At 61.5% G+C, this 26132-nt stretch overlaps 3 protein-coding genes across 6 annotated transcripts in view; 2 read left to right on the forward strand and 1 right to left on the reverse strand.

The window, feature by feature from the left end:
• Window positions 1-2095, forward strand: part of LOC141970507 (kinesin-like protein KIF18B) — a 103365-nt gene extending 101270 nt beyond the window's left edge. Inside the window, exon 17 of the mRNA XM_074927159.1 lies at window positions 1972-2095. Within this exon, the coding sequence (XP_074783260.1) occupies window positions 1972-2095 (124 nt within the window). The remainder of the gene's footprint in view (window positions 1-1971) is intronic.
• A 5636-nt stretch (window positions 2096-7731) lies between these two features.
• Window positions 7732-16874, reverse strand: LOC141970241 (dephospho-CoA kinase domain-containing protein-like). 4 transcript variants are annotated; one of them, XM_074926688.1, is made up of 7 exons: window positions 16736-16871; window positions 16247-16324; window positions 15695-15811; window positions 13377-13494; window positions 11243-11446; window positions 9306-9393; window positions 7732-8832 (listed from the first exon to the last, which is right to left on the reverse strand). In XM_074926688.1, the coding sequence occupies exons 4-7, from the start codon at window positions 13486-13488 to the stop codon at window positions 8547-8549; spliced, it is 690 nt and encodes a 229-aa protein (XP_074782789.1). In that variant the 5' UTR covers window positions 13489-13494; window positions 15695-15811; window positions 16247-16324; window positions 16736-16871; the 3' UTR covers window positions 7732-8546. The 4 variants fall into 4 exon arrangements, with proteins under 4 accessions (XP_074782789.1, XP_074782791.1, XP_074782792.1 ...); XM_074926690.1 differs by lacking the exon at window positions 16736-16871 and adding an exon at window positions 16434-16729; XM_074926691.1 differs by lacking the exon at window positions 16247-16324 and having other exon boundaries at window positions 16736-16858.
• On the forward strand, window positions 16402-25109 carry LOC141970508 (uncharacterized). Its single transcript, XM_074927160.1, has 2 exons — window positions 16402-17289; window positions 24221-25109. Exons 1-2 carry the CDS (start codon window positions 16402-16404, stop codon window positions 24398-24400), a joined length of 1068 nt encoding a protein of 355 aa, XP_074783261.1. The 3' UTR covers window positions 24401-25109.
• Window positions 25110-26132: the final 1023 nt, after the last annotated feature.

Here is a 26132-nt window from a genome sequence, read left to right on the forward strand (position 1 = left end):
CGCCACGGCAACGCCAGCGGCCCAGAACATCTCACCACCCGGGACCGGCACGTCGCCACGGCACGGCCAGCTGTCCGTAACATCTCACCACCACCTGGGACCGGCATGTCGCCACGGCACGGCCAGCGGACCCGAACATCTCACCACCCGGGGCCGGCACGTCGCCACAGCAACGCCAGCGGCCCGGAACATCTCACCACCCGGGGCCACCACGTCGCCTCGGCACGGCCAGCGGCCCGGAACATCTCAGCCCCTGGGGCGGCACGTCGCCGCGGCACGGCCAGCGGCCCGGAATATCTCACCACCCGGGACCGGCACGTCGCCACGGCACGGCCAGCGGCCCGGAACATCTCACCACCCGGGGCCGGCACGTCGCCACGGCACGGCCAGCGAAACGGAAGATCTCACCACCCGGGGCTGGCACGTCGCCACGGCATCGCCAGCGGCCCGGAACATCTCACCACCTGGGACCGGCACGTTGCCACGGCACGGCCAGCGGACCGGAATATCTCACCACCCGGGACCGGCACGTCGCCACGGCACGACCAGTGGCCCGGAGCATGTCACATCCCTGGGCCATCACGTCGCCACGGCACGACGAGCGGCCCGGAACATCTCACCACCCGGGACCGGCACGTCGCCACGGCACGGCCAGCGGCCCGGAACATCTCAATACCCTGGGCCAGCACGTCGCCACGGCACGGCAAACGGACCGGATAATCTCACCACCCGGGGCCGGCACGTCGCCTCGGCACGGCCAGCGGCCCGGAACATCTCACCACCCAGGACCGACACGTCGCCACGGCACGGCCAGCAGACCAGAACATCTCACCACCCGAGGCCAGCACGTCGCCACAACACGGCCAGCGGCCCGGAACATCTCACCACCCGGGACCGGCACATCGCCACGGCACGGCCAGTGGCCCGGAACATCTCACCACCCAGGACCGGCACGTCGCCACGGCACGGCCAGCAGACCGGAACATCTCACCACCCGAGGCCAGCACGTCGCCACAACACGGCCAGCGGCCCGGAACATCTCACCACCCGGGACCGGCACATCGCCACGGCACGGTCAGTGGCCCAGAACATCTCAACACCCTGGGCCAGCACGTCGCCACGGCACGGCCAGCGGACCGGAACATCTCACCACCCGGGACCGGCACGTCTCCACGGCACGGCCAGCGGACCGGAACATCTCACTACCCAGAACCGGCACGTCGCCTCGGCACGGCCAGCGGACCGGAATATCTCACCACCACCCGGGACCGCCACGTCGCCACGGCACGGCCAGCGGACCGGAGCATCTCACAACCCTGGGCCGGCACGTCGCCACGGCACAGCCAGCGGCCCGGAATATCTCAGCCCCCTGGGCGACACGTTGCCACGGCACGGCCAGCGGCCCGGAATATCTCACCACCCGGGGCCGGCACGTCGCCACGGCATGGCCAGCGAACCGGAACATCTCACCACCCTGGCCTGTCGCGTCGCCGCGGAACGGCCAGCGGCCCGGAACATCTCACCACCCGGGACCGTCACGTCGCCACGGCACGGCCAGCGGACTGGAAGATGTCACCACCCGGGGCCGGCACGTCGCCACGGCACGGCCAGCGGACCGGAACATCTCACCACCACCCGGGGCCGCCACGTCGCCACGGCACAGCCAGCGGCCCGGAACATCACACCACCCGGGACCGGCACGTCGCCACGGCACGGCCAGCGGACTGGAACATCTCACTACCCGGAACCGGCACGTCGCCTCGGCACGGCCAGCGGCCCGGAACATCTCACCACCCTGGACCGGCATGTCGCCACGGCACGGCAAGCGGACCGGAACATCTCACCACCCTGGGCCACCACATCCCCATGGTACGGCCGCCAGCCCAGGTCACCTTCCCCCCCCCCCCCCAAGCCATCATGTCCCAGTCCCAGGCCACCTTACTGCCACAGTCCACTGTGTACCAATGACAGGTCCACCACCCCAGGCTACCACGTCCCCGGCCATGTCCCTACAGCCTGGCTACAGAGCCGTGACGGCTTCACCACCACCCTGGGGCAGCAGCACCCTATGGATGGGGACAACACCCCCAGGTGACCCTGGCTGGAGGCCCCAAGGCGGTCCCTGTCCCTGTCCCCAACCCCAGTAGAGGGAGGGGGTGCAGCGCAGCCCCCCAAGCCGGCTCTGAGCCAGCTCTGTCCACCTGGGGACAGACAACTGATGGCAAATCTGCAAAGGGCCACATTTGTGATAGCAGGAGGGGGACAAGGGACACAGCTTGGAGGTGACAGCAGTGGCTGCAGTGGCAGCGGGGACTGCAGTGGCTGCGGCTGCGGCGGCGGCTCTGCTCGACGCCAGCCGCTGTTGTTCCTCTGCAAAGGTTGAGCAAACAGCAGCTCTCACAGAATCGATGCGCAGCCGAGCCCCCGGCTGTTTGCTCTGGCAGTGTGACGCGGGGAGGTGAGTGGGCGATGCCGGGGGGCCCTCATCGATGCTGCAGGGCACAGGTTCAGCCTGGGGAGTGGATGTTCCCCCCCTCCCTGCCTGCTGCTCACTGGGGAGCTCATTAAGGGGATTTGGGAAAGGGTGAGCGCAGCCAGGCCAGGCCAGGGGCTTTCGTAGGGCTCAGCGCTGCTCCGTGCCTCAGTTTCCCATCCCAACACTGTGGCAGGGCGGGACCTGCTCTGCAGCTGCGCCACAGATGCTGCCCGTAGGACCACGCATCGCTGGGGGGGACATGGTGTCTTGGGGACACTGTGCCCGGGTGGCACCCTGGCACCTGCTGCCCAGCCCCTGCTGAGCAACAGTAATTAGGACTCAGAGCCTGAAATAACTAACGAACCCGACGCTGGCCCACACGGACGAGCTTAGGGAGGGAGCTGGTGTTGGCAAGCTGTCCCTGATGATTTTGGGTGCTGTCCTGCAAAATCATGCCGTGTCCTCAGGGTGGGGCCCAGGAGGGGCTGTGGGAGGGAGACACCCAGCTGTGGGCAGTGAGGGCAGGGCTGGGCCCTCAGCCCCTGGCCGGGGTGGGCAGGACCCCCCAGGGCAATGGGAGCCTGGGCTGCACAGGCTGGGGCATTGCTGGGAAGGCAGCCAGGTCCGCTGAGCTCCCACCTGGGGCTTCCCCTGCTGGTTCCCACTGCCTTGATGGCATCCACCCATCATTCCATCCATCCATCCATCCATCCTTCCATCCATCCATCCATCCATCCATCCATCCTTCCATCCACCCATCCATCCATCCATCCATCCATCATTCCATCCATCCTTCCATCCATCCATCCATCCATCCATCCATCCATCCATCCTTCCATCCATCCATCCATTCCTGCATCCAGTAGCCCCCCCCGGCAGGACCCGGTGGCCCCTCCTGTGCAGGCTGTGCCCCGCTCTCAAGGGAGGACACCAGCCCCTCCAGCCACACAGCCTCCAGCCCCGCGTCCCCTCCATCCCTGAGACAGGGCACCACGGCCGCCTCGCCAGGAGGCAGATCATTAAAAGGAGGCATTCCCAAGGAGTTTTCCAGGCTGTTTGTGCCCGGGGAGAGGTGGCGCCAGCACAGGTCAGCGCGGCCCCGTGGACCCATCCTGAGGTGGAGATGGTCCCGGCAGGAGCCAACACCTGCCTCTTGGTGCCAGGCTGGGGAGAAAAGGGGTCAAACCCTCCAGGGCTGGAGGTGCCTCTGGCCAGGGCTGGGCTGGGAGGTGTCCGGTGCCCCGCTTGCTGTGATGAGTGTGTCAGGGCTCAGCGGGGTGGCAGGGACGTGCCACTCAACACCCAGCCCAGGAGATGAGGGACACCTGGGGACAGGGCTGCAGGACAGAGGCAAGGGCGAGGCGGGTCCCAGCACCCGCCACAACAGGGGCAGATGGTGCTCCTGGTTGGCTGCCTGCCCACTGGCTGGTTGGCTGGCTGGCTCTTTGGGTAGCTGGCTGGTGGCCAGATGGCTAGCTGGCTGGTTGGACGCATGGATAGCTCATTGGCCAGTCGGCCAGTTGCCTGCCTGGCTAGCTGCACAGCTAGATGGCTGGTTGGCTGGCTGGCAGGTAGATGACTGGTCAGCTGCTTGGCTGACTGGCTGGCCAACCAGCTGGTTGGCTGGTTGGTAGAAGGCTAGGTGGTGGGTTGACTGACTGGCTGGCTGGTTGGTTGGCTAGCTGGCCAGCTGTCTGGTTGATTGCCTGGCTGGCTTGTTAGCTAGATGGCTGGCTGGCTGGCCAGTTGACCAACAGGCTGTTTGGCTAGCTGGTTGATTGGCTGGCCAGTTGACCAGTTGGCTGGTGGAGGGCCAGTTGACCCAGGGGGTTTGCTGGCTGGCCAGCAGCAGGCTGATTGGCTAGCTGGCCAGCTGGGTTAGACCTGGCCTCGGGGACAGGGACATGCCAGCACCCCCAGCCCAACGGCAGGCACCATCCCTTGCCCAGTGAGGGGAGCCCAGCTGCAGGCAGGGGGACAAGGTGGGGGCGGCACATCCCCCCTGTCCCTGTCCCCATCACGCTGCCTCTCATTACGGACACGGCAGGGCCGCCACCCTCCCGCCGTGCAGCAATTAAGGGCTGCCAACACGGCTACTTAATTAGAGCTGGGCTGATGGGGTGGGCTGGTGAGTGATGGGAAGTGGCTGCTCGCCTGGCAGCCGGGTCCAGCCATGGGGCCACTGGACAGAGGGGACAGGCTCGGGGACGTGGGGTGGGGATTAGCGGGCACTTGGGCTGCTGGCACCTGCGGGGCTGTCCCCAGGGCGCCCCACGGCTGGCAGGGATGGCGTGTGACACAGCTGGGGGATGCGCAGTGACACTGGGTGACAACCCACGGGATGTGCAGGGGGTGGCACTGGGGTGTACCCTGTGCAGTGACAGTGTGTGACACCCCAGGCCATGCCGTGACAATAACACCCGGTGACACCCCGTGGGCCACGCGGCGACAGCGACACCCCGTGGGCCATGCAGTGACACAGCGCTGTGTGACATCCCGTGCACCAGGCACTGATGGTGACTCTGTGTGACAACCCACGGGAGCTGCAGTGACACTGTGTGGCACCCAGCGGCCCTGCGGTGACAATGACACCCTGTGCACTGCGCGGTGACAGTGACACCGTGTGACACCCCAGGGAGCAACAGTGACACTGTGTGATACCGCAGGGCTGCGCAGCAGCACCAGGTGACACGAATGGGACTGTGCAGCCATGATGACATGGTGTGACACCCCAGGGGCCGTGCAGTGACAGTGACACCGTGCCACACCCCAGGGACCGTGCAGGGACAGGAACACCTGTGACACCAGGGGCCATGCAGGTCCCTGCTGGGGGTCCCTCCCTCGTGGGTATTGGGGCCCCCACCCAGCCCATACCTGGGGACAGTCCCCACTGCGGATGTCACCCTGTGCCTGCGGAGGGAGGACCTGCCAGGTCCAGGACACCTGCACCCCCCCACCTGCCCGGTGGGTGCCCCGTGATGGGTGCTGGGGAGGGGGTGCACCAGGGAAGGGGTGCTCTGGGGAGGGGGTGCCCAGGAGAAGGTGTACACTGAGGAGGGGGTGCTCCAGGGAAGGGGTGCACAGGAAAAGGGGTGCACTGGAGAAGAGGGTGCTCTGGGGTGGGGGGGTGCTCCGGGAAGGGGGTGCACCAGAAAAGGGGTGCTCCAGGGAGGGGGTGCACTGGGGAGAGGGTGCACCAGGAGGGAGTGCTCTGTGGAAGGGGGGCTCCAGGAAGGGGGTGCACCGGTGAAGGGGGGCACCAGGAAAGGGGGGCTCTGAGGAAGGGTGTGCTTCAAGGAAGGAGGTGCTCTGGGAAGAGGGTGCTGCAGGGTCGGGGTGCAGCAGGACAGGGTGCTCCAGGAGTGGGGTGCTCCATGGAAGGGGTGTTCCAGGGAGGGGCTTCACTGGGGAAGGGATGCCCTAGGGAAGGGGTGCGCTCCAGGAATGGGGTGCGCAGGAGAAAGGGTGCGCTGGGGAGGGGATGCACAGGAGAGGAGCAGCCGTCTGTCACGAGCCCCCAGCAGCCGCAGCGGAATTGATCCGGCCGCCAATTTGCAGCAGTTAAATATTTGGGTTGCGCGCGGCCGGGCCGGCTCCTGCTCAAACAGCCCTCGGTGAGAGGAGACGGATGGGCCACGGCGAGCCGCTGCTCCAGACACGGCCCGATCGATGGCGGGAGGCGCAGCGAGAAGGGGCGGCCTCAGCACATGGGGCTGGGGGGATGCAGCGGCGATAGGGGATGCGGCACAGAGCCCTCGGGCCTCCGCTGGCACCCGCGGGCCACTTGGAGCCCATGTGGCGGCAGCATCCGTGTCACAAGTGCAGGGGTCTCAGCCAGGGGGTCCCTGCTGGGGCCGGACAGGCGCTGCCCTTCAGGCCCCCTCCACGGCCATCGATTGAGCTATCGAGGCCACCCAGCAGCCTGCGGAGCAGAGCCATCAGGCACCGGCGGGGTACAGCTGCGGGCTGAGCCAGGTGGCCACCGGCATGGACACAGCAGGTCCTGCCAGCGGGTCCCCAAGGGGGGTTGGCTGGGGACTGCCCGGGAGCGGGACCCAGGCAGGTCTGCAGGTGCCATGGCCAGGTACCAGGGGGCACCCACGGGAGGCACTTGGTGGCCAAGCACCAGGCTGAGGAGCCTTTCCCGGGTGGGTGCCAACACCCAGGCACGCAGCCCACCCATGGGCTCACCCCCAGCTCAGCCCAGGACACTGGGCACCCCCAAACCAGGCACCCCAAGGCCACACCGGCCCCACGGCCAGAGCTGTGGGGAGCCCTGCGCCTCGCCACCCCCCTGAAATCACTCACCCCCCGGGCCCTGCTAAACTCGTTAGTGGCCGGCAAACGTCAGCAGGGCAGGAGCAAAGCGCCAAATGTGATTACAGCGCCCGTCTCACTTTCTCCTTCCCCCCCCCGGCCTCATCGCAGCCCCATTTATCGCGGTGGCGAGCCAGGAGGGAGGAAGGCAATCAGCGCTTATCTCGGGCTGAGGCTGTCCTGCTCCAGCCCTGATTTATGGCTGGCTGCGAGGGGCTCCCGGCACCACCACCGCAATTAAGGGAGCATTAAAAAGCAGGGGAGGGAACCGGCAGGGGGTTATCGCTTGTGTACGGCTCCTCCAGCACTGCCTGGAAAGTTGGAGTACCCAGGGTGGGTGCCCCAGCTCGGGGATGTTCTCCTGGGGCTCCCCAAGGGCCACGGGGTCCCCCTGGGTGAGTGAGACACGGGACCCTCGGGCGCAGGGCTGGGTCAGAGAGGGTGGGAAGGGTGCCTGGGGAGCAGGGCTGGGACACCCTGGGAAAGGTCCCCCACAGGCTGGAGCTGGGGCCAGCGAGGACCCTGCCTCGCTCTGCGGCATCCCTGCCTGCTGGGCCAGTAGCCCAAGCACCCCAGAGGGCCCCAGGGACCACCCACCTTTGTCAAAACGCCAGGACAGGGGGGTGGCAGCAGGACAAGGGGGTGGCAGCAGGACAAGGCTGCCCCGGGGTTAAAGCGCTGGCCACAGAAAACCACAGCGAGTCCAAGGATCACATCCTGGGAAGCCAGACCCGCACCGTGGGGTGCCCGGAGCCGGCAGGAAGCCACGGCCCCCCACAACGAAGCTCACGGCAGGAGCCGACGCCCCAAGAAGCTCCCTGGGAGCAGCTGAGGGATATGTACGGGGGAAGAAGCACGCTCGGCAGCTCTGCTTGCGTGCAGTGAACTTTACAGAGCGCAGCCGTGCCCCGGCATAGAAACGACCTGGGAGCCGGGCAGGAAAGAGCAGCGCTCACAGCCTGCAGGTTGCAGAGCCGCAGGGAGCCGGCTGCTGCTTAGCACTTTATTAAAACAAACGTGAAGAGCCAGCACCCGCTTCGCCCCAACTCGTGCTCTCCCACAGGGAAACTGCTGCCAAAAGAAAACTCAAACAGCAGTAAATGAGTTTCAGCGAGGCAGGTCCTGGGTCTCAGCCTGCCCCGGGGATGTAGCAGACCCTCAGATCCAAAGCCAAGGGTGACCCACAGGTGTTGATCACAGAAAGAGGGTGCAGGAGTGAGGGCGAGCAGCCAGCTGAACCCCTAACCCATGGGAAATGAGGTGCTGTCTGTCCCTGGCCAGACAGATTTAACACATTTCCATTAAATCAACATGAAAGAAAGGAAAATTCCATATCTAAATTCATATTAGCCAGGGCTGTGAGGGATCAACCTGGGGACAATGGGCTCACAGCAACAGGACTCGAGAGGTCACCCCTGTGAAGAGATTGTCCTGGAAGGCATTAAAGAGCCTAAATTCACTGTAGTCCCACTGTACGTACCCACGGGGGACGTACCCACGGGCCGCAGCCACGCAAGGGGAACATCCCACCCCACGGGCACAGCTGGGGGGTAAGAACCTGAGCAGGAAGAAAGGGGAGGGGAGATGATGCCAGAAAAAGCCCCACTACATTCACCTTGGGGAGTCGGCAAGGAGACGCTTCGTCCCGCTGTCTGCATTCAGCTGGCAAAGCTCATTAAAAGAGGTGGCCTTTCACTGCCCTTTTCAAACCTGGAAATTCAGGCCTCTTCCATGACAAAAAGGAAAAGGTGAATTAAGAGATGAAATGCCGGAGGAGAAGGTACACCAGCCCTCCGAGCCCGACTACAACCGTGCCTGCCGCCAGCCGTGCCCAGAGGAAATCCAGGGAAGCCTCGAGGTGGGCATGCAGGCTCAGGACCTGCCGGCGCGTGCTCTCCCACTCCCCGGAGTTGTCAATGACGTGAGTCGCTAACTTGCGCTTCTTGTCCAGCGGCAGCTGGGAGGCGATGCGAGCTTCTGCCTCGGCCTGGGACAGCCCGTTCCTCTTCCTCAGCCGGGACAGCTGCGTCGGCGGGTCACTGCCAGGACGGGAGAGAAGGGGGGGTTTGCCTGCCCTCCTTGGCACAAGGGGGAATGACTGGGGTAAAGTTGGGGGCAGAGATGGTCCCTGCTTCATTTTGGGACCAGCGCAGGCATCCTGCCCTCGGATCAGCAGAGCCACCCCTGCAGCGCTGCCCACGGCGTGTTGTGGGTGTTCCCACAGCCCGTAACACCGGGACAGTGCCCCAAACCCTGCCCCAGCCAACGGAAGGCCCAAAGACAGCGATTTCCCCCGTACAACAGTGCCGGGCTTCAGGGACACCTCAGCAAGGAGCCCCTCGTGCACTGGGATAAAGGAAGGTGTTGCCCTCCCACCTACAGAAAAGAGGCGGTGCTGTCGAGAGGCTCCGCACCAGGGCTGCGGCCAAATCCCCCCCAGAGCCGGAGGGACGTGACGGTCCCCTCCAGCCTCCAAGAGAGGTGGCAGAGTCCCAGCCCTCACGGCACTTACCAATAAACCAAGACTGTGTATTTCATAAACTTGGTCAATCTGTTGGTCTCAAAGAGCAGAGGGATGTCGAGGATCACGTAGCGGCAGCCTGCAGGAATGACCAAGGCCCCACCCAAAGGGAACAGTCACTCGGATTCCCAACCCCCTCGTGCCGCACACACACCGTGGCCACAGCTGCTCCAGCAAAGCGATGGGAGAGCTCTCAGCTCCACGGCTGAGCCGAGGGCCCTCCTCCCTCTCGTGAGCAGGAAATGGTTTTGTTCCAGGCTTCCAGAGAAAAAATTAAAAACAAAAAACCAGAAAAACCCTAACCTGGATGATCTCAGATCAAAGGTGAAGCTGGAGAAATATAATGAGGAGCTGAAACAAGAAGCCCAAGTGAAAGCGCCTGTGCCTGGCTGGCGAGAGCGGCAGTCACGCCGCCGCTGGTGGCCTCTCCAGGGGAGCAGAGCCCACAGCAGAGCTTGCTCTGTTCTCTCACCTGTCCCACGCTGCCGTCATTTGACGCTTCCCAGCTCAGTTTGGTTTCCTTTATGGAAAGCTTTGGCTAAACACTTCTATTTTTCCAAAGAAATCCCTGCAGACCTCTCAGAGCTGGGACACTGAAACATGGGGGTGCCTGCAGGCACAGCCCCAGGGCCTGACCTCACCAAACCTGGCCAGGTTTGGTTAAAAATTGTTGTCACCAGGTGGAGCAGGTGGCGGAGGAGAGCTCATAACCGCCAGCCGCCCTCCTCCCAGACCCTGCAGCCCACCCCAGGCTCTCCACGTGCCCCCACCCTTCGCAAGCACCAACTGCCCCGGCAGACAGCAGCGTCTGGGGACATGGGGGTACGCTCTGGCGAGCCTGGGGGAGCGGCAGGGGGTAGGGAAAGCTCTAAGTCAGGGCCTCACTCCCCTGTGTGTCCCCCAGCTTCAGGGACACCTCCAGTTTTGCTGGTGTCCCCCCTCTTTATAACCTGAACCCCACAGCTGAGCTGGCCATGGCAATAAAAGCCTTGACAAAGACATCATCAGCCAATATGCCACCATTTTACCAGCATCTCCACCCAGAGAGACTTCTTGCGGCCCTACGGTTTGATCGATAAGAGCTTTCCTTACACAGCGATCCTTAGAGACAACATCCAGCTATCCCAAATCATTAAAACCTGACTAATGAGGACAAAGCAGCCTGCTGAAGACACACAGAGCTCTCGCCAGGGGCAGGACGGCATCCGCCTCCCGAGGCCACAGCCCCAAGTACAAGACTCCATCTCTGGCTCCCGGCTTTCCTGCCTGTTGCTTCCTTTGTGCTTTCTCCTCCTCCTCACCCCACAGCAGAGAACGGCCCCCGCAGTGCCCCAGCACAGGCCTATTCAGCTGTCACAAGGCTCAGCTTTGATAAGCTCCACGAAACCAGACTGACTCTATTAAGAGATCCTTCTGTCTACACGGAGACCTCCAAAACAGCTGGTGATCTTATCTGGCATTTGAGTAGACCAAGTTTGACAGCTGTATTTGTTATATTTATCAGGGGAAAAAGCGGGACTTTGGAAACCACAGCTGTCAGCCCATTTCTCACCTTATCGAGACTGAAAGGGCTCCACAGCTTTCATTGAAGCCGGGGAAGGTTGGGGGCAGAGAATATTTGGCCATTTCAGAAGGTGTGACATTATCTAGCACGTAATCTCAGAAGAGGCCTCACAATGCTCTTCTCAGGCCCTACAGATGTACTTTAAACCCCAGAAGAAGGAGGTGGTGAAGGGCAGCAGCGAAAGGCAGGAAGGAATCCTCCAAACGCCAGGACGAAAGGCCACGGGTGGCAGAGCACAAAGGCCGCCAGGCAGCGTCGTTCCCCTTCTTCCCCGTCCCTCTCCCCACTCAGAACCAAAGGCCCCGCAGGCAGGGACAGCTCCTGCCTGAGCAGGAGTCCCGTGTGCTGGGACAGGGCCTCTTACCTAGCACAAAGTGCTTCAAGATCTGCTTCAGCATCTCTTTCTGGATCTCCGGGTGGGTGATGGAGTTCAGCAGCTGCCGTTTCTCCGGGTGGGAGAAGATAATGTTTGCTAGAGCCTCACGATTTATCTCTCCGTTCTCCAAGAGGATCTCGGTGCCAAAGTAACGCACGATCTGCTGATAGGCCTTGAAGCGGGGCTGCACCACTGATAACGTTAAACAGCCGGAGGTTAGAGCCAGCTCTGCAGCACAGTCGGTGTTTGCATCAGCGATCGGCCTCAAATGAGTTTTGTTCATTAAATAACCGAGCTTGATTCTCCTCGGCGGGCAGCACATCTGCCTGCCAGCACAGGCTGAAGCGAGAGCGGCGCGGCTCAGCGCTGCAGCCCGGCAGACACCTGGCGTCGGTGCTGCAGGAAAGCAGCTGCAGAAAACCCGCTCAGGCCAAGGTCCCTTCGAGGGCTGACGCCCGGGAGATCGAAGCATCCTGCAAACATTAATTCAGCGCCACAACCCTCCCTCGGGCGTGCTGCTGCTCGGGGTTAGAAGTCAGCCGGCGGGCGGGGGCACTTGCTGACAGCTCCCAGCCGAGGTGCGGGCAGGAGCGGTGCTGAGCCCGTTCCCACTGCCTGCAGGGCCAGGAGCCGGGCAGGCAGATCCTAAAGGGACCAGGGCAGCGCCAGCTTTATTTTAGCTGGAAACTTCAGCACTGGGTGACTACAGCCTGGCTGCTACAAGCTGGCTCTGACTGCTACTACGGCTTTTTACTGTCCTTTGCCTCTGTCACCAAGTTCTTCATGAGAATGAACACAGAAACCTTCCGAGATCAGTTCCCAACAGGTATGTGCAGGGACTCTGACGTTACATGAGCGTGTCATTTTAAAGCCACCAAAAAATCACTAACAAGCAGTAATAAAACCGTAATTAAGATCAAGCTGAGCCTAACCACAGAGAATGACAGACCGTATATAATTTTTTCTCCAAAATCCAGGAACATTGCCACAGGTTGTAACCTCAGGCCAACCTAATAAAAGTCTTTAAGACCAATTTCTTTCTCCTGTGGAATTTCACATCGAGGCAGTTTCAGGATGGGTAAAATCCATAGAGTAAACAAACACATATAAAAAAGGAATTGGAGAAAAATGAAGTGATTGGTAGAAAACTGACACTGAGTATCTGCAGTGTTTTCCTATGGTCTCTGAGGGCTTTTAGCACCTCCAGCAAATTTTCTGCACCTTGAGGGGAATTACAGTGCAATAAAATGTTAAGAGCATCACAGCTTTGCACGGCTACAGGGTAAGGTCTTCACCAAACAGCAAAGTGCAGGCACTTCCGAATGACACTGCCTGCACCACTGCTCAGCTGCAGACCCGAAACCTGCTGCATACAAAATCAGCAGCCCCTCCTGGAGCAAGCGCTGCTCTCCTCGTTATCCCGGTGGCACGGAGGGATTGACATCTTGTGCCGCATCGCACAGGTAATCAGGGCGAGCAGGGTCTGCTCCAGTCCTGCTGAGGCAACAGATCTGGATTTCTGGGTCTTTTCTGTAGCCAGGGCAGCACATTCTGGGAGCAGCGAGAGGCAGGTGTGCTCTGCAGACGCACAGGCTGAATTCCCTCTGATCCGGGATAGCTGCAGCCTCTTTTTCCTAAGTGCATTAAGGCACAAGTAATTTTGTGGACCAATCTCTCAGTATAACCCAGCAAGCCACAGCCAGCACGGAGGGAAATTCTCTTCTGTCAGTGATCCCACCAAACATAACCAAATTACAGGATGGGCGTCCTGGGGCTTAGCAGGGACACGAGATCAGCCGAGGGAACCCGCTTCACAGAGAACCGTATTTATTTTGCCCGGAGTTGGCTTTCAAAGCCGGCAAGCATTGCACTCCAGGAGAGGGAAACTCAGGGCAAGATCTCCCCACAGTGTTTATTAGGACATGATTTTATTTTTTTCTTTATTAGAAATATATCCTAGTTCAAGCGAGACGATGAGGCTCCACGCAGCTTCATCGGCTGGGGAACGGAGGGAAACACTTCTGTAACGGAGCCAGAGCACCCTCTGCCGTCTGCGCTTCCCCGCATCAATCCCAGTCGTCAGGGGAAACTCGGGGAGAAAGATCAACTATGCAGAACTCACCCTCTCTGGCAATAACATCGGCATCAATCACAGCACAGCCCAGTTCCCGGAGTACGGCCACCACCGTGCTCTTCCCCGACGCGATTCCACCCGAGAGTCCGACCAGGAACATTGTGCTCTGAAATGGAAAGAAAAGAGCTGGAAAACAGGCCAGGACAGGGCTGTTTTGTTCATGCTGTGCACATCAAATGTTTATCCTAAACAGACAACTCCATTCAAAGCTCATTTTCAAATGTTTTCAGGGCATCACCGAGACATTAGCACGATTTTGGCACCGCTCTGAGCTGGCTACCCCTGTTTTACAGGCTGAAAGACAGCAGTGGGTTAAATGAGGCTTCCCTGGACCCTGCTCACTCTGGATGTGCAACTTGAGCCAGCCCTAAATTCCTCCAGCTGGTTTAGCTGCAGCTCCACACAACTCACTCCCCTTTAGCATCTGCACCCATCAAGCCGCAGGCTCACCTGCAGCACCCTAAATCAGAGGAAATTTCTGGCAGGGTTGCCAAGCATCAGTGGCAAAGGGGAAGAATTCAGACAACATCTCAGCCTGGACCAAGAAACACCAGGGCAGAGAGGGAAAAACCTGCTTGATCCCTACAGCTGGGGCGTGAGAGGAGACAAGCTACCTCTGACACAACTGGGATGCAAAGCACACAAGGCAGTAAGGAAACTGCATCCCTGTGCTACCTGGAAGCCAGCACGGTCAGCGGCAGCCCAAGAGACACGAGAAATCAGGGCTCTGAGCAGCAGACTTGTGCCTGTTAGCTTGAACACAGAGTCTGTGCTTGCCGATGAACTCGAGGCTGGGAGGGCACCGGTAACCCCCTGACCCCGAGCAGACAAATTCTCTCCCAGTTTCTGCACTGAGATCTCTCCCCACTCAGTCCAAACCCTGCAGCCCTCTAGACCCCCTTGCGCCCTTTCAAAACCAAAACGCTCAGCGATGCAGAGGCAGCTCTGGGTGGGAGCAGGGACTCCTGTGAGCAAGCTGGTATCTGCATCCCCAAAAAGGCAACAGCCACAGCACGTGGGGAACAGACCCCAGCGTCCCCTCTCCAGCCCCCATGGACCAACACCAGCCGCAGCCAAGGGTGCTCAGGGCTTTGTGCAGCCCAGTCCTGCAGATCCCTGAGGCCCCAACTTTGCTGTCACCTTGTCCAGGGTGACACCACCCTCACAGGATAAGCCTGAACCACCCAAGCCCCAGCTTGTGGCTGTTGCCCCTTGCATCTGAGAAGAAACTGGCTCCATCATCTTTGGCCAAGAGCCACAGGCTGCTGGTAGACACCCCACAGCTTCCTCTTGCCCAGGGAAAGGGAGACCCAGCTCCCACTGCCTCTCCCAGTGAGCCACGTACCCCAAAACCCAACGATCTCAGCAACCATCACTCTGCCTAACCTGGTTCTGACACCTCTCTCCAGACACCACGAGAGGTGGCCACCAGCTCCCAAAAGCTCTGCACACACAGCAACCAGGCACCTACTGCCCACACCGTCCCTCACCAACAGGGACCAGCCGCCTTGCACCCAAGGGCAGCAGTCAGGAACACGGGCCTGCAGGACGGCTGAAGGTGCATGAAAACACAGCACTGCTTCCTTTTTCTTAGAAAAAAAAAAAAGACAGTTTTGTCATAACTTGGTCCTACAAACAAGACGCAGACCCACAGTCTGGGGGTGAGGAGCGGGGGGATTAAGTCCTTTGGCAGCTGGAGGCAATTCAGCAGAAGCAGGAGTGAGAGCAAAAGCCAGCAGCGTCGCAAAGCGACTTTTCCTCATGGCTGCCGAGAGCCGACGCCAGCCCGCAGCAGCGCCACGTGCTCTTTTCCCTTTCAAGACACCAGGAGAACAGATGGGGTTAACTCGAGCAACAACAAGGGGGAATTCAAAGGGAATCAGAAAGGGCACTTATAATAAACATCAGTGCTTTGTGGGAGGCTGACATATATCCCAGACTTTGCTGCCAAGTCAGTACTCGGTCCCCACAGGGAGCATTTCCCAACACTACAGTGGGCTCGGCACAACAGAGGGGCTGTTTATTTATGGCAGCAGGTTAATATCCTGCCCTCCCTGTCAGGATTTTATCCGCCCTCCGCAACAGCCTACAAGGGCTAACGCTGCATGAGGAGAACCAGGCCTTCGGTGCTGCCTTGCAGGGGCACAGGCTCTGCTCATGTGTTTTTTTAAAATTCATTAAAATCTCTCCTGCCCAAGTAGAGTAAATACAGGGTTTTAACTGCAGTAACCCCGACACTCTGGCCTCCAGCCTCGGCTGGGACTCGGTCCCAAAAAACCTGCTATTTCTGTCCCTCTGGTACATACCTCTGCAGGCAGGCAGCTTGCTGGGAGAATTACGGCAGGGGTAAAAGTGCACTTGGAAGAGTTACTCTAGAAACCACATCCGAACGGGGTTTGAAAACACTTGTGCCGTCACAGGGCCTGTACAGATATAAGATCCACAGTTCAAGGTATAAATATTTAACAAGCTTGGGTTTGAACTGTACACAAGGGTAGAGAGTCCAGCCTGTTCCTGCAGATGTTACAGGCAGGAGCCAGAACCGTTTTTTCCCCAAATACACCATTTGTTGGTGTATTTGGTCTGTGCCAACTAAATCAAGCAGGGGGGAAAGCTGAAACATGAGCCACAGAGGCTAGTCAGGCTGGAAAACTCCAGTTAATTCCTGCTGTGAGGAACGGTGCCCTGGGAGATGTAACCCAGAGCCATGAGGAAGTGGCTTTTAAAGACTGAGGTGCCCAAATTTTCCCTGTATCTTGACTCCTTCGGTTTCTGGGCACAGCACAAGTCAGTCGCCTCAAGCCACACACCCAGCGTGCCACGGGCCAAAAGGCATCCTCCAGCGCCATGCTACACACCCAGTCCTGCTCCTTGCTCCCATCCTTGACTCTGACGGGGCCTGGCACACTGACAGACTGGTGTTTGGCTTGAGGGGGCTGCAATGAGAAAAAAAAATAATCATAAAATACATCGCTAGCCTGGTGGGGAAAAACCCACGAGCACAACTGCCACCATGTCCCAGCCCCCGGGCCCTTTGGCTGGTACCGGCTGTGCTGACAGTTCCTGCCGGGCTGGGCCCTGGCTGAGTAACGGCGCTTTCCTGGCGGTCCCGAGCCCAGGCCCGGCCGTGGCCACCCCGCGGCCTCCCCAAACCCGGCGGGTCCCCGTAGCTCCTGCCCAGGGCCTGGGACACGGTCAGGCCGGGCGGGTCAGGCCGGGCCACGCCGGGCGGCGGACCAGGGCCGGGCAGGCCCCGGAGGGACCCCCCGCACCGGGCCGGGCCTGGCCGCCGCCCGCGGGGTGCGAGGGCCGGAGCGGGTCCCCTCACGGGGCCCTCACCCACTCACCCGCCGACCGGCTTCAGCGCGGCGCAGGGTCCCGCGCGCCTATTGGCTGGTGGGAAGACGGGTCCCTCTCCCAGCCAACCGGCGCCGCCCTCCTTGGGCTCGCCCCGCCCCCTCGGGCAGGAAGCGGGTGGCGGCGCCGACACCGCGGTCCTGCAGGGGAACGGGCGACGGGGGAGACGGGCCGCGGCTCTCCGGCGCGGCGGGTGGCCCCGCGCGGCTGCCGCGGTGCGGCCGAGCCCTCCGGCCCCCGGAGCCCCGCCCCGGGGCGCCCCCAGAGCCCGACGGGAACTGTAGTCCCGGCCGCGGCGCGGCCCGGCCCCCGCCTGCCCGCGCAGACTACCGGTCCCGGCATGCCCCGCGGCCCGCCGCCCAATCGCGGCGCGCTTTGGTGCGGGGGCGCGGCAGGCGCCGAGGCCCCGTTTGAAGATGGCGGACGACAGCGAGACAGCAGTGAGGCGGCCACCGGCGAGGCCTCCGCGGCCGCCGGCGGAGGAGAACGACCACGAGCACTGCAGCGACAGCGAGAACGAGGCGGAGCGCGGCTCCAACCGGGGGTGAGCGGCGGCCGGGGCGGCCCGTCGCGGCGGCGGCCGGGCCCATTGAGGAGGGCAGCGGCCGGGAAGTGAGCGGTGCCCCGCCCCGCGTGCGCGCTGATTGGCCGGCAGGCGGCGCCCCGCGCGACGATTGGTCGAGCCGGCCGTCAGTCTGCCGGGGGGCGGTCCGCTGGCTGCCTTTCTCGGCAGTTGTGGGAGCGTGTCCTGGAGCGGAGCGGGGTCGGGCCCGTCCGTGGCGCGGATGGGGAGCGGCCTCCGCGGTGTGTGCGGGGCCGCCAGAAAGGGGCCGCCAGGGCCTTTCCCCCCCCCGAAATGAGCCCGATCCGCAGCTTTTATTGTCCCCGTGTTACGCTGTGTCTCCCCGCGTTCCCCCCGTGCTCCAGCGCCAGCCCCGTCCTTGTGCCATCTCCGGCACCGCGGTGGCGTCCGGGGCGGTGGCTCGGTTGGGCGCCTTACCCTGCTCCCCAGAGCCTGTGGCCTCCGGTGGCCGTCCCTGCGCCCTGGGAGAAGCCCGGGGTTCCTCACACCCGTCCCGTTGTTTCCCTAAACACGGCCCCGGGTTTGGTGAAGCTCAGCTGGCGCTGCCTTGTGGTTTGAGGAGAGTGGCGTCCAGAGGTGTGAGATGCTGAAATGGCCACAGTTGGGCTGGGAGCGAGCGCACGCGGGGAGGCAGGTCCCTGTCTAGGTGCGGAAGCTCTGAAGTCCCTAACGTAGTACCCGCGTTACTCACGGCCTTAATTAATAAGGCGCAGAGCTGCCTCGCCATGCCTGTGGGTTGCAGGAGAGGCTTTGTCCTCGTTCCCGCTGGCTTTGCATGCAGTAGGGCACGTCAGCGTGTGGCTCGTGCCACGTCGTGTCTTTCCAGAGGTTTCCAGCGGTTTTGCACCTTGTGCTTCACACACCGGAGCCTCGCTGGGCTCCTCTTCCCCCTCACCCTGCATTCCCAGCCCTGCAAGGCTGTTGGCTTGAAGAGCTTTTCTCCGTCCGTCGGCAGCTCTCTGTAGGCAATCCCGCCTGTCCAGTAATTGAAGTGAATAAAAGGTCATGCAAGAAATATCACTGAGGGTTTTTTTATGACAGCACAGATGCCTGTTTATATTTTATTTGCCTCCTGGGTGTGGCACCGTGTCTCACTTTAATAGGTTTAGCCGTGCTTGGGGAGATTTTTCTTTTCTTTCCCTCTGACATGATTAGGTTTGTGGAAAGCAGAGCAAAGCAGACGGGAGATGTGGTGCTTAATCACCGTTATTTCCCAGCCCATGAGTTCAGCCTGCCCTTTGCCAGGAAAAGGTGTGTCCTTGAGGCCTCTTCAGATCCTAGTGCGGGCATTGCATCTCCTGCAACCCTGAGGAGCTAAAAGTCACCTGCCCTGACTAGGGCGAGCGTTGAAGTGCAACAGGATAACCAGGCAACCTGGGAAATGACCAGGAACAAATATACTTAGAGAGTTCAGATCACTTGGGAAATAACATTAAAAGTGTGGAAGATGGGCACAGCGATAATGAGCACAAACCAGGGAGGGTTTGGGGCTCTCTGGCAAACCTCCTGCACCACCCCCCGCAAACCTAGTGGGGGATCAAACTAGGAGAGAAAAGACCCAGCAGTAGGAAAAGTGGTGGTTTTTTTTCCTGATGCACATCGGTTCCCTTGATTTTGTACCGTCACCTTACACTGGGATGTGGGAGTGTTTCTGGTTACCCCAGCAGAACTGTCCCCCAAAATTAGGCAGGGGAAGTGCTTTGAGCGGCCAGGGTTTGCAGAGATACATCTGGTGTTTCCCAGCCTCCAGGGGGGCTGAGCTGGTGGAGGACAGTCAGTCTGAGCGGGCCTCACCTTGAACAAGCCCATCTGGTTTATTTAGGTACTTCCAAAAGTCTGTTTTTGAGATTGCTCAGGTTATGGGTATTTCTAGTGTTGGTTCCTTTCCATCGCACTCGAGGAGCTGTCCGGTAGCGGGGCAGGGGGATTGCAGCAATAGGTAATGGCCGCGACGGACAACGATGCCTTTCCCGGGAGAAGAGAAAAGCATTTTCCTTCATCAGAAAACGGACCATTGTGATCCTGAGGGTAATTGGAAGATGTTTCGAATAGCACAGCCAATGCGCCCTCTTCCACCCTCTTTATCTCTCAAAGCAGCTCGGGCTGGAAAGGAGATAGGGGAGGAAAAATGCATAAAGCATTTAGCTGGGAAGGCTGCGGGCTGTCGGGCAGGAGCTGGCCTGGCGGTTAACCCTTCCTGTGGGGTGAAACCGGCTTCAGCCCTTGCAGCTTCATGGGTCGCATCGACTCTGCTAGCTGGGATTTCGGTCTTTTAGCCTTGATCTTTTGCCACCCGGCACCTACTTCTTCACCTAGCACGTCCTCATGCGCGGCGGCGACGGCACAGGCATGTGGGCCGACCTCTGCAAGAACGGCCAGGTAAGGGCTGGCCATCCCAGCTACCAGCCCCCCTGCGGGGACGGGAGATGTCACTGCCCCCCCAGCACCGGAGAAGGGCGCTGGGTGCTTCCTCAGGGTGCCCCGTCCTTTTCCCAGCCCCAGGGATGCACCCCAGGATGCCACATCCTTCTCCAGTGGCAGTGATGGGCGCTGGGTGCATCCCCAGGGTGCCCTGTCCTGCTCCCAGCTCCAGAGATGCATCCACGGCATGGCCCATCCTTCTGCCAGCCCTGGAGATTTGCCCCCAAGAGGCTCTGTGTTTTTCCCAGTAGCGATGATGGGCCCTGAGTGTGTTCCCGGGGTGCCCCATACAACTCCCAGCCCCAAAGATGCACCCCAGGGGTGCCCCATCCTTCCTCCAGTAGCAGTTTTGGGCTCCGGGTGCACCCCCGGGGTGCCCCATCCTGCTCCCATGCCCAGAGATGCTCCCCCGGGTACCCCGTCCCTCTCCCAGCACTGGGGGCACACGCTGCCACCACAGCCAGGCTGCCCTGCCATGTCCCCAAGGGTCCCCTTGGTCCTTTCCTTGGCCCCACAGACGTGCCCTGTCATGCCTCTGGGGTGCCTTGGGGTGTCCCCACAGTGTCCCCAGGGTGTCCTGCCCTCCCCAGCGGGGACAAGGCTCCTCCACAGGGGACAGTCCCTGGAGGGGGCAGCTTCTGCCCCAATTGTGGGGTGCAGCCCCCCCGGCCCAGAGCCAGTCCTGCTGCCGCTGGGTGAGGAGACATGTCCTCATCCCGTCCGGGCTGCGAGGGGACACCATGGGGGGACACCCCGAGGCTGGCTCCGTCCCTGTCCCCCGCCCCACTCCGGCATCCCCCCCAGACCCCGTCCATCTGAAAATCCTCCCAATCCCGAGACCCTCCATCCCCGCTGTTTTCGGGTGATGTCCATAGCGCTGCCCCTTTCTCACACTGTGTCCCCCCCAGCCATGACCTGAGGCCCAAGACGTGGTCGTGACCCCCAAAACGTCACCTGAGCTCAGTTCCCTTGGGTGTCACCACAACCGGCACCCTCACCGGGATTCATCCCACCCCGCTCCCACTTCCCGTCTTCTCCCGGCATCCAGCCCTGTGGTGCATCCTTATCCTGAGGATGTACGACACCAAATGAACCCAAACTTGCGTTATCAACCCCCAAAAACAGCTGGGGGGGGGGGTGGGGAATTGGGAGTCCTGTCACGGCCACAGCACTTCACCCCTCGGCTCTTAAAACCCCTGAGCCGGGAGGGCAGCAGAGGCAGAAGCCGCTCAGCTTTTTTTCTCCATCCAAACAGTTTAATTTTATTATTTTTTTTTTGTGTCCCCCCCACTCCAGTCCCAAATTTTGGAGGGTCCTGGCGACGCTTGGCACCCCTGGCTCTTTCTCCCAAGCAGCATCTGTGTAACTCCGGACTGAGCATCCCCAAAAAAACACCTCAACCCCTTATTCCTCCACAAAAGTATTTTTGAGGACCCCCCCCAAACCTTCCTGCCTTCTCCTGCCCTCCACTGAGCTCTGACCCCCCCAGCCTGGTGGGGGATTGATGCACCCGGACGCTCCTGGATGAATTTCCAGAAGCTACGGAGCCCCTCGACAAGAGGAACTGCACTTGGTCGGGCGCGCGATGCAGCTTAATTAACTGGTTGTTAATTACTAACGAGGTATCGCCGCTCCAATATTTATAAAGAAGCGGCTCGGGAGGCAGGGGAGCGTTTCAGTGGGCTGGCTCCAGCGGGAGAGTTTCAAAAAGGTACCCCAAAAATACCCCCAAAAATGAGAAAATTGGGTTAATTAGGGATTTGTTACCAAAAATGCTCCATCCCTGGCAAAGCTGGGGGGTCGGGGGTTGCCGGGGTGTTTCCTGGTAGACAGGGGTCGATGCCAGCCTCCTCCTAGGGAATTATAACTCGGGGGTGTCCGTCTGACCCCCCCACTTTCCTCTGGGCGCTGCTGGTTCTGGGCACAGCCCCTCACCCTGCATCGGGGCTGGAGTTAATGAGAGCCAGGGGAGCCCCGGCGCTGGGAGGGAGCTGCTCCTGGTGGTTAACTAGCATTAATTATTCTTATTTGTATTAGCCCATAGACAGGCGAGTGGGGCAGCGGGGTGGGGGCGGGTGCTGGACGGTTGGACGGACGGACGGACGGGGTCGGAACGGGGCGGTTCTGGGGTCCCCGTGGTGGGGGTGACTGTGGCCCTGGCTGCCTCGTGTAGCCAAAGGCCTGGGGAGGGGCACAGCCCCGGGGGGGTCCCTGTGGTTGGGGGCCTGGGGACAGTCCCCAGGGGGGACCCCCTTGCTGGGGGGGGATTCTGGGGGCACCCAGTGTTGTGCCTGGGGGCCCAGGGGGCCACCTGCTACTGCCCCCAAGGGTGCTGGGGGGCACCCACCGCCATGCCCAGAGGGGTCCGAAGGGGGGCACCCACTGCTGCGCCTGGGGGTGCTGGGAGGGCACCCGGCATATGTCTGGGGGTGCTGGGGGGCGCCCGCCACTACACTTGGGGGTGCTGGGGAGCGCCCACAGCCACACATTGGGGTCCTGGGCCACGGTGGCCGTGGCACGTGGGGCACATGGTGTCCCCGAGGCACCAAGCGTCACCGCGAGCAGCTCAGCCCCGCTGCCCCCCGTCCCCCTGCCAGCCCAGGGCCCTGGGGCGCAGCCGGCCACGTCGGGGACCATCCCAGTGACCCCAGGGCTGGTGACACCCCCCAGCAGTGTCACCGGGGTCAGTGACAGCGGCTGCAGCAGAGCCAGCTGCGGGGGCTGGGGGCCATGTCCCCCCCATGATTCCCACCCCCCGGGGCTGCGCCAGGCTGTGGCACGGAGAAACTGAGGCACAGAGCAGCACGAGGGGGATGAGACCATCCGAGGGGGGGACTTGGTGGCAGCCCCCACTTCCTCTGCCACCGTGGTGCCGGGAGCGGCTCAGGCCAGCCTGGCGCTGCCATTTGTCTTCCCTGGTTAGCGCGAAGGGCTGGCGGGCACGTGGTGACGAGGCAGCTCCTTAATGAGGGAAGATGGATGGCACTGGGCGGCTCTGGCTGCAGGGGGAGGGACACGATGGCAGCAGAGCCCGGCACCAAAAAGCTTCCCCTCGTTCTCCCTCCCCCCTGCTTCTTCCTCCCTCCTCTTCCTCAGCATGACCCTCTGTGAGGCAACACCCCCCAGAGATTGGGACACTGTGACCCCCTGAGATTCACCGGGTGTCCTCCCCCAGGGATGGGGACCCTCGTGGTGGCGGGTTATACACAGGGTGAATATTAACAGGGTGATAGTGTTGGTGATGGCACGAGGGATACGGCTGCGTGGGTGAGAGCACGGGACCACCTGCTGGGACATCGGTAGGTTCCAGAGTTAACAGTGTCTGAGCATGCCATCGCAGGCTGCCTGTCGGCTCGGGGAGATGAGGAGAGGACCCTCCCCACCCAGCGTGAGCCAATTAAGAGCCCATTGTTGTCGGTTGTAATTAGGAGCATCTTCTCCCCAGCGCATCGCTTTTGCATTTATTTCATTTGGGATTTTATCTGCCGGCTTGTCGCTGTCACCCAGCGCTGCGCGATCTCCCGGCAAGGCGCCGGCGGAGATTTGATTACCCAAATAATTCTGCAGTGGCAGCAGGCTCCAGCCACGGGGCTTCTTTGCCAGGCAGTTACGGCACCTCCGGCTCTGCCGGCACCTCCCGGCCTTGTCCTCTGGCACGGAGGAAATATTTCTCGGGGGGAGCATCCCGCCCCCCAGCAGGCCGGGATCAGGGTGCAGAGCGAGGCTTGTTTTGGGGGGATTTGAGCTCAGCCTCGCTACACGCTCATGGTCCACAGGGAGCTCATGGGAAGACGTGCAGGAGAATCAGGTTGGTTGGGGCCGGGCTGGGCTTGGAGACGCAGTCCTGTGTCCGAGCCGGGGTCCCACATCTGAGCCACGGTCCTGTGTCCGAGTCCAGAGTCGGGGTCCCAGCTCTGAGCCACGGTCCCACAGCTGCACTAGGTCAGGGTCCCGTGTCCGAGCTGGGGTCCCACATCCAAACCCGGAGATGGGGTCCCATGTCTCAGCCGTGGTGCTGCATCCGAACCCAGGGTCGGGGTCCCGTGTCAGAGCTGTGGACTCACATCCAAACCCGAGACGGGATCCCGTGCCTGAGCTGTGGTGCTGCACCCCAGTCCGGAGCCGTGGTTCCGTGTCCGTGCCGGGGTCCCCCCCGTGCAGACCCAGAGCTGGGGCCCCGCCTCCGAGTCGTGGTGCCACACCCGAGCCTGGGCCTGTGGCCCCACACCCAAACCCAGCGCCAGGGCCCCAGCTCGGAGCCTGCCCGGTCAGGGAGAGGCTCCGGGCGGTGCTGGGGGCAGCCCCCTCCATCCGGGGTGCGTCACCCGTGGGGGGGGTCAGGGCACCCCACGCTGCCCCGGAGCTGGCGGGCGCTCTCCCTGGCTGCGGCTGAGCCGGGACCCCGGGTGTCCCGTGGGACCCGGGGCAGAGCCGTGCCCTGAGCCGGGTAACGCGGGTGTCCCCTGCGCAGGTGCGGGCCAGCGCCATCGCGCAGGACGCCGACCAGAACTACGACTACGCCAGCAACAGCGTCATCCTGCACCTGGACGCGGGGGACGAGGTCTTCATCAAGCTGGACGGGGGCAAAGCCCACGGCGGCAACAACAACAAGTACAGCACCTTCTCCGGCTTCATCATCTACTCGGACTGAACCCGCACCCACAGCGTCGCCCCACGGCCCCCCGGCCCCACGGCATCGCCCCATAGACCTCCAGCCCCACGGTATCCCCCAAAGACCGCCCAGCCCCACAGCGTCCCCCCACTGCCGCCCAGCCCTAGAGCCTCCCCTTTGCTACTGTCCAGCCCCACGGCATCCCCCCACAGCGATCCAGGCCATGTGCGGTGCCCCAAACCCCCCCTTTCCCATTAGCTCACCCCACAGCTGCTAATTCAAGGCTGGGGTCCCGCAGGGGGCTGGGGACCAGCAAGAGGCTGGGGGACCCCCCTGCGCTGCCCCACTGCGCCCCCATCCCCTGGCTGTGCTCCCCGCTTGGCCCCGTGGTGCCCCACTCCTCGCTGCCTCCCCACGCTCGGGGCAGTGCCGGGGCCGGGGGTCCCTGCTGGCGTGTATATATGTACAGGACGCGCAGATGTCTATACGGGTGCCCCCCCTGTCCAGCCCTGTGCTGGGGGGCTGCGCTGGGGCAGGGGGGAGATGCCTTGCTGCCTGACCCCAGGGCTACCCCATGGTAAAGCAGAGCTGTGACCTCTCCCCGTCTGCTGTCTGTGTCCCCGCGTGGGGCAGAGCCAACATCCCCCAGCCCAGGGACAGGGTCCACCTGCCACCCCCCCAATCGACCCCGCTTGGCTTCCTGAACTGGCCCGGCTGGGGGTACCGGGAGAGGCTCCCCTGTCCCCAAGCGCTGGCGTCTTCTCTGCCACCTCCAGTGCAGACAGTGGGGGTGCCACCGCCACCATGTCCCTGACCCAGAGCCCAGGTGGCCCCATGAGGTGTGTCCCCTCAGGTACATGCGTCCAGACTGCAGGGGGGGGGGACGCGGTCCAGCCCTGCAGAGCCATGAGGACCCTCCGGCACGGTCACCTGTCACCGCTGCTTCGGTGCAGGCAGCGATTCATAGAAACAGACTCTACAACTGGAGTAGAGTTACACAGCAGGTATGTTTGTATGTTTACTCCGGCCGGGGTGCAAGGGGATTTCTCTGCAAAGCTTGCACCCCCACAGCACATTTTACCAAAAACTTACCAAGTGTGGATATCCATATTCATTGGATTACACAATACAAATATCCATGTGCATGAGTGAGGCTGGGTTGGCTCTAGATGCTGGTGTCAGCAGTTGATGTTCTCTGCCCATTGCCTCCTGGTGGGTGTCTCTGGGGTCTGTTGGAGGAAGGCTCACAGTCCTCCTCACCTTGTACTTTTCCTTGGAGCATATGCAGATTCTCTCAGGCAATATCTTGAACAACAAGAGTGGTTTTCAGCTGGTTTACCAACTCTATCTTACCTAAAAGCACCAGTAGATCAGTTTCTACTGCCGATACGTGGCTGTCTACGCACTACAAAGACTCAACTTGTCAGAACCCATCTGCTTTCCAAGGACATGGCTCTATTTTTGCCAAACATAGTAGTTCTTGGTAAGTTTCCACAGAAAATGCTTTGTTTAGATGCACAGAGTAGCCCTTGGTAAGCTTCAACAGAACAGTCAGGGCAAGCAGGATTCTTAAGCAATATTCAGAAATTATTTTAAGTTGCTCTAAGCTGTTATAAGTAAATCAGTTTCAAAGCACGGGATCATTTCCTTGTATCAGCAGGACGCCGCCCAATTCGATGAGCCCCTGCGGTGGGGTCAGAGGACAGGAGCCGCTGGGGCCCCCTGGGTGGCCCTGGGGACAGGGTGCACGGGTGGGTGTGTGTCCCCCGGC

The sequence above is a fragment of the Athene noctua genome, chromosome 25, assembly GCF_965140245.1.
Source record: "Athene noctua chromosome 25, bAthNoc1.hap1.1, whole genome shotgun sequence".
NCBI lineage: Eukaryota > Metazoa > Chordata > Aves > Strigiformes > Strigidae > Athene > Athene noctua.

Excerpts from the sequence above, each read along its gene's own strand:
- LOC141970508 (XM_074927160.1), top strand. The coding sequence starts at position 16,402 with ATGTCCCAGCCCCCGGGCCCTTTGGCTGGTACCGGCTGTGCTGACAGT. Across the intron at positions 17,290-24,220 it reads GAGCGCGGCTCCAACCGGGG|GTGCGGGCCAGCGCCATCGC; the intron begins GTGAGCGGCGGC and ends TCCCCTGCGCAG.
- LOC141970241 (XM_074926692.1), bottom strand. The coding sequence starts at position 13,488 with ATGTTCCTGGTCGGACTCTCGGGTGGAATCGCGTCGGGGAAGAGCACG. Across the intron at positions 11,447-13,376 it reads CGATGTTATTGCCAGAGAGG|TGGTGCAGCCCCGCTTCAAG; the intron begins GTGAGTTCTGCA and ends TAACGTTATCAG. Across the intron at positions 9,394-11,242 it reads CTTGAAGCACTTTGTGCTAG|GCTGCCGCTACGTGATCCTC; the intron begins GTAAGAGGCCCT and ends TCATTCCTGCAG.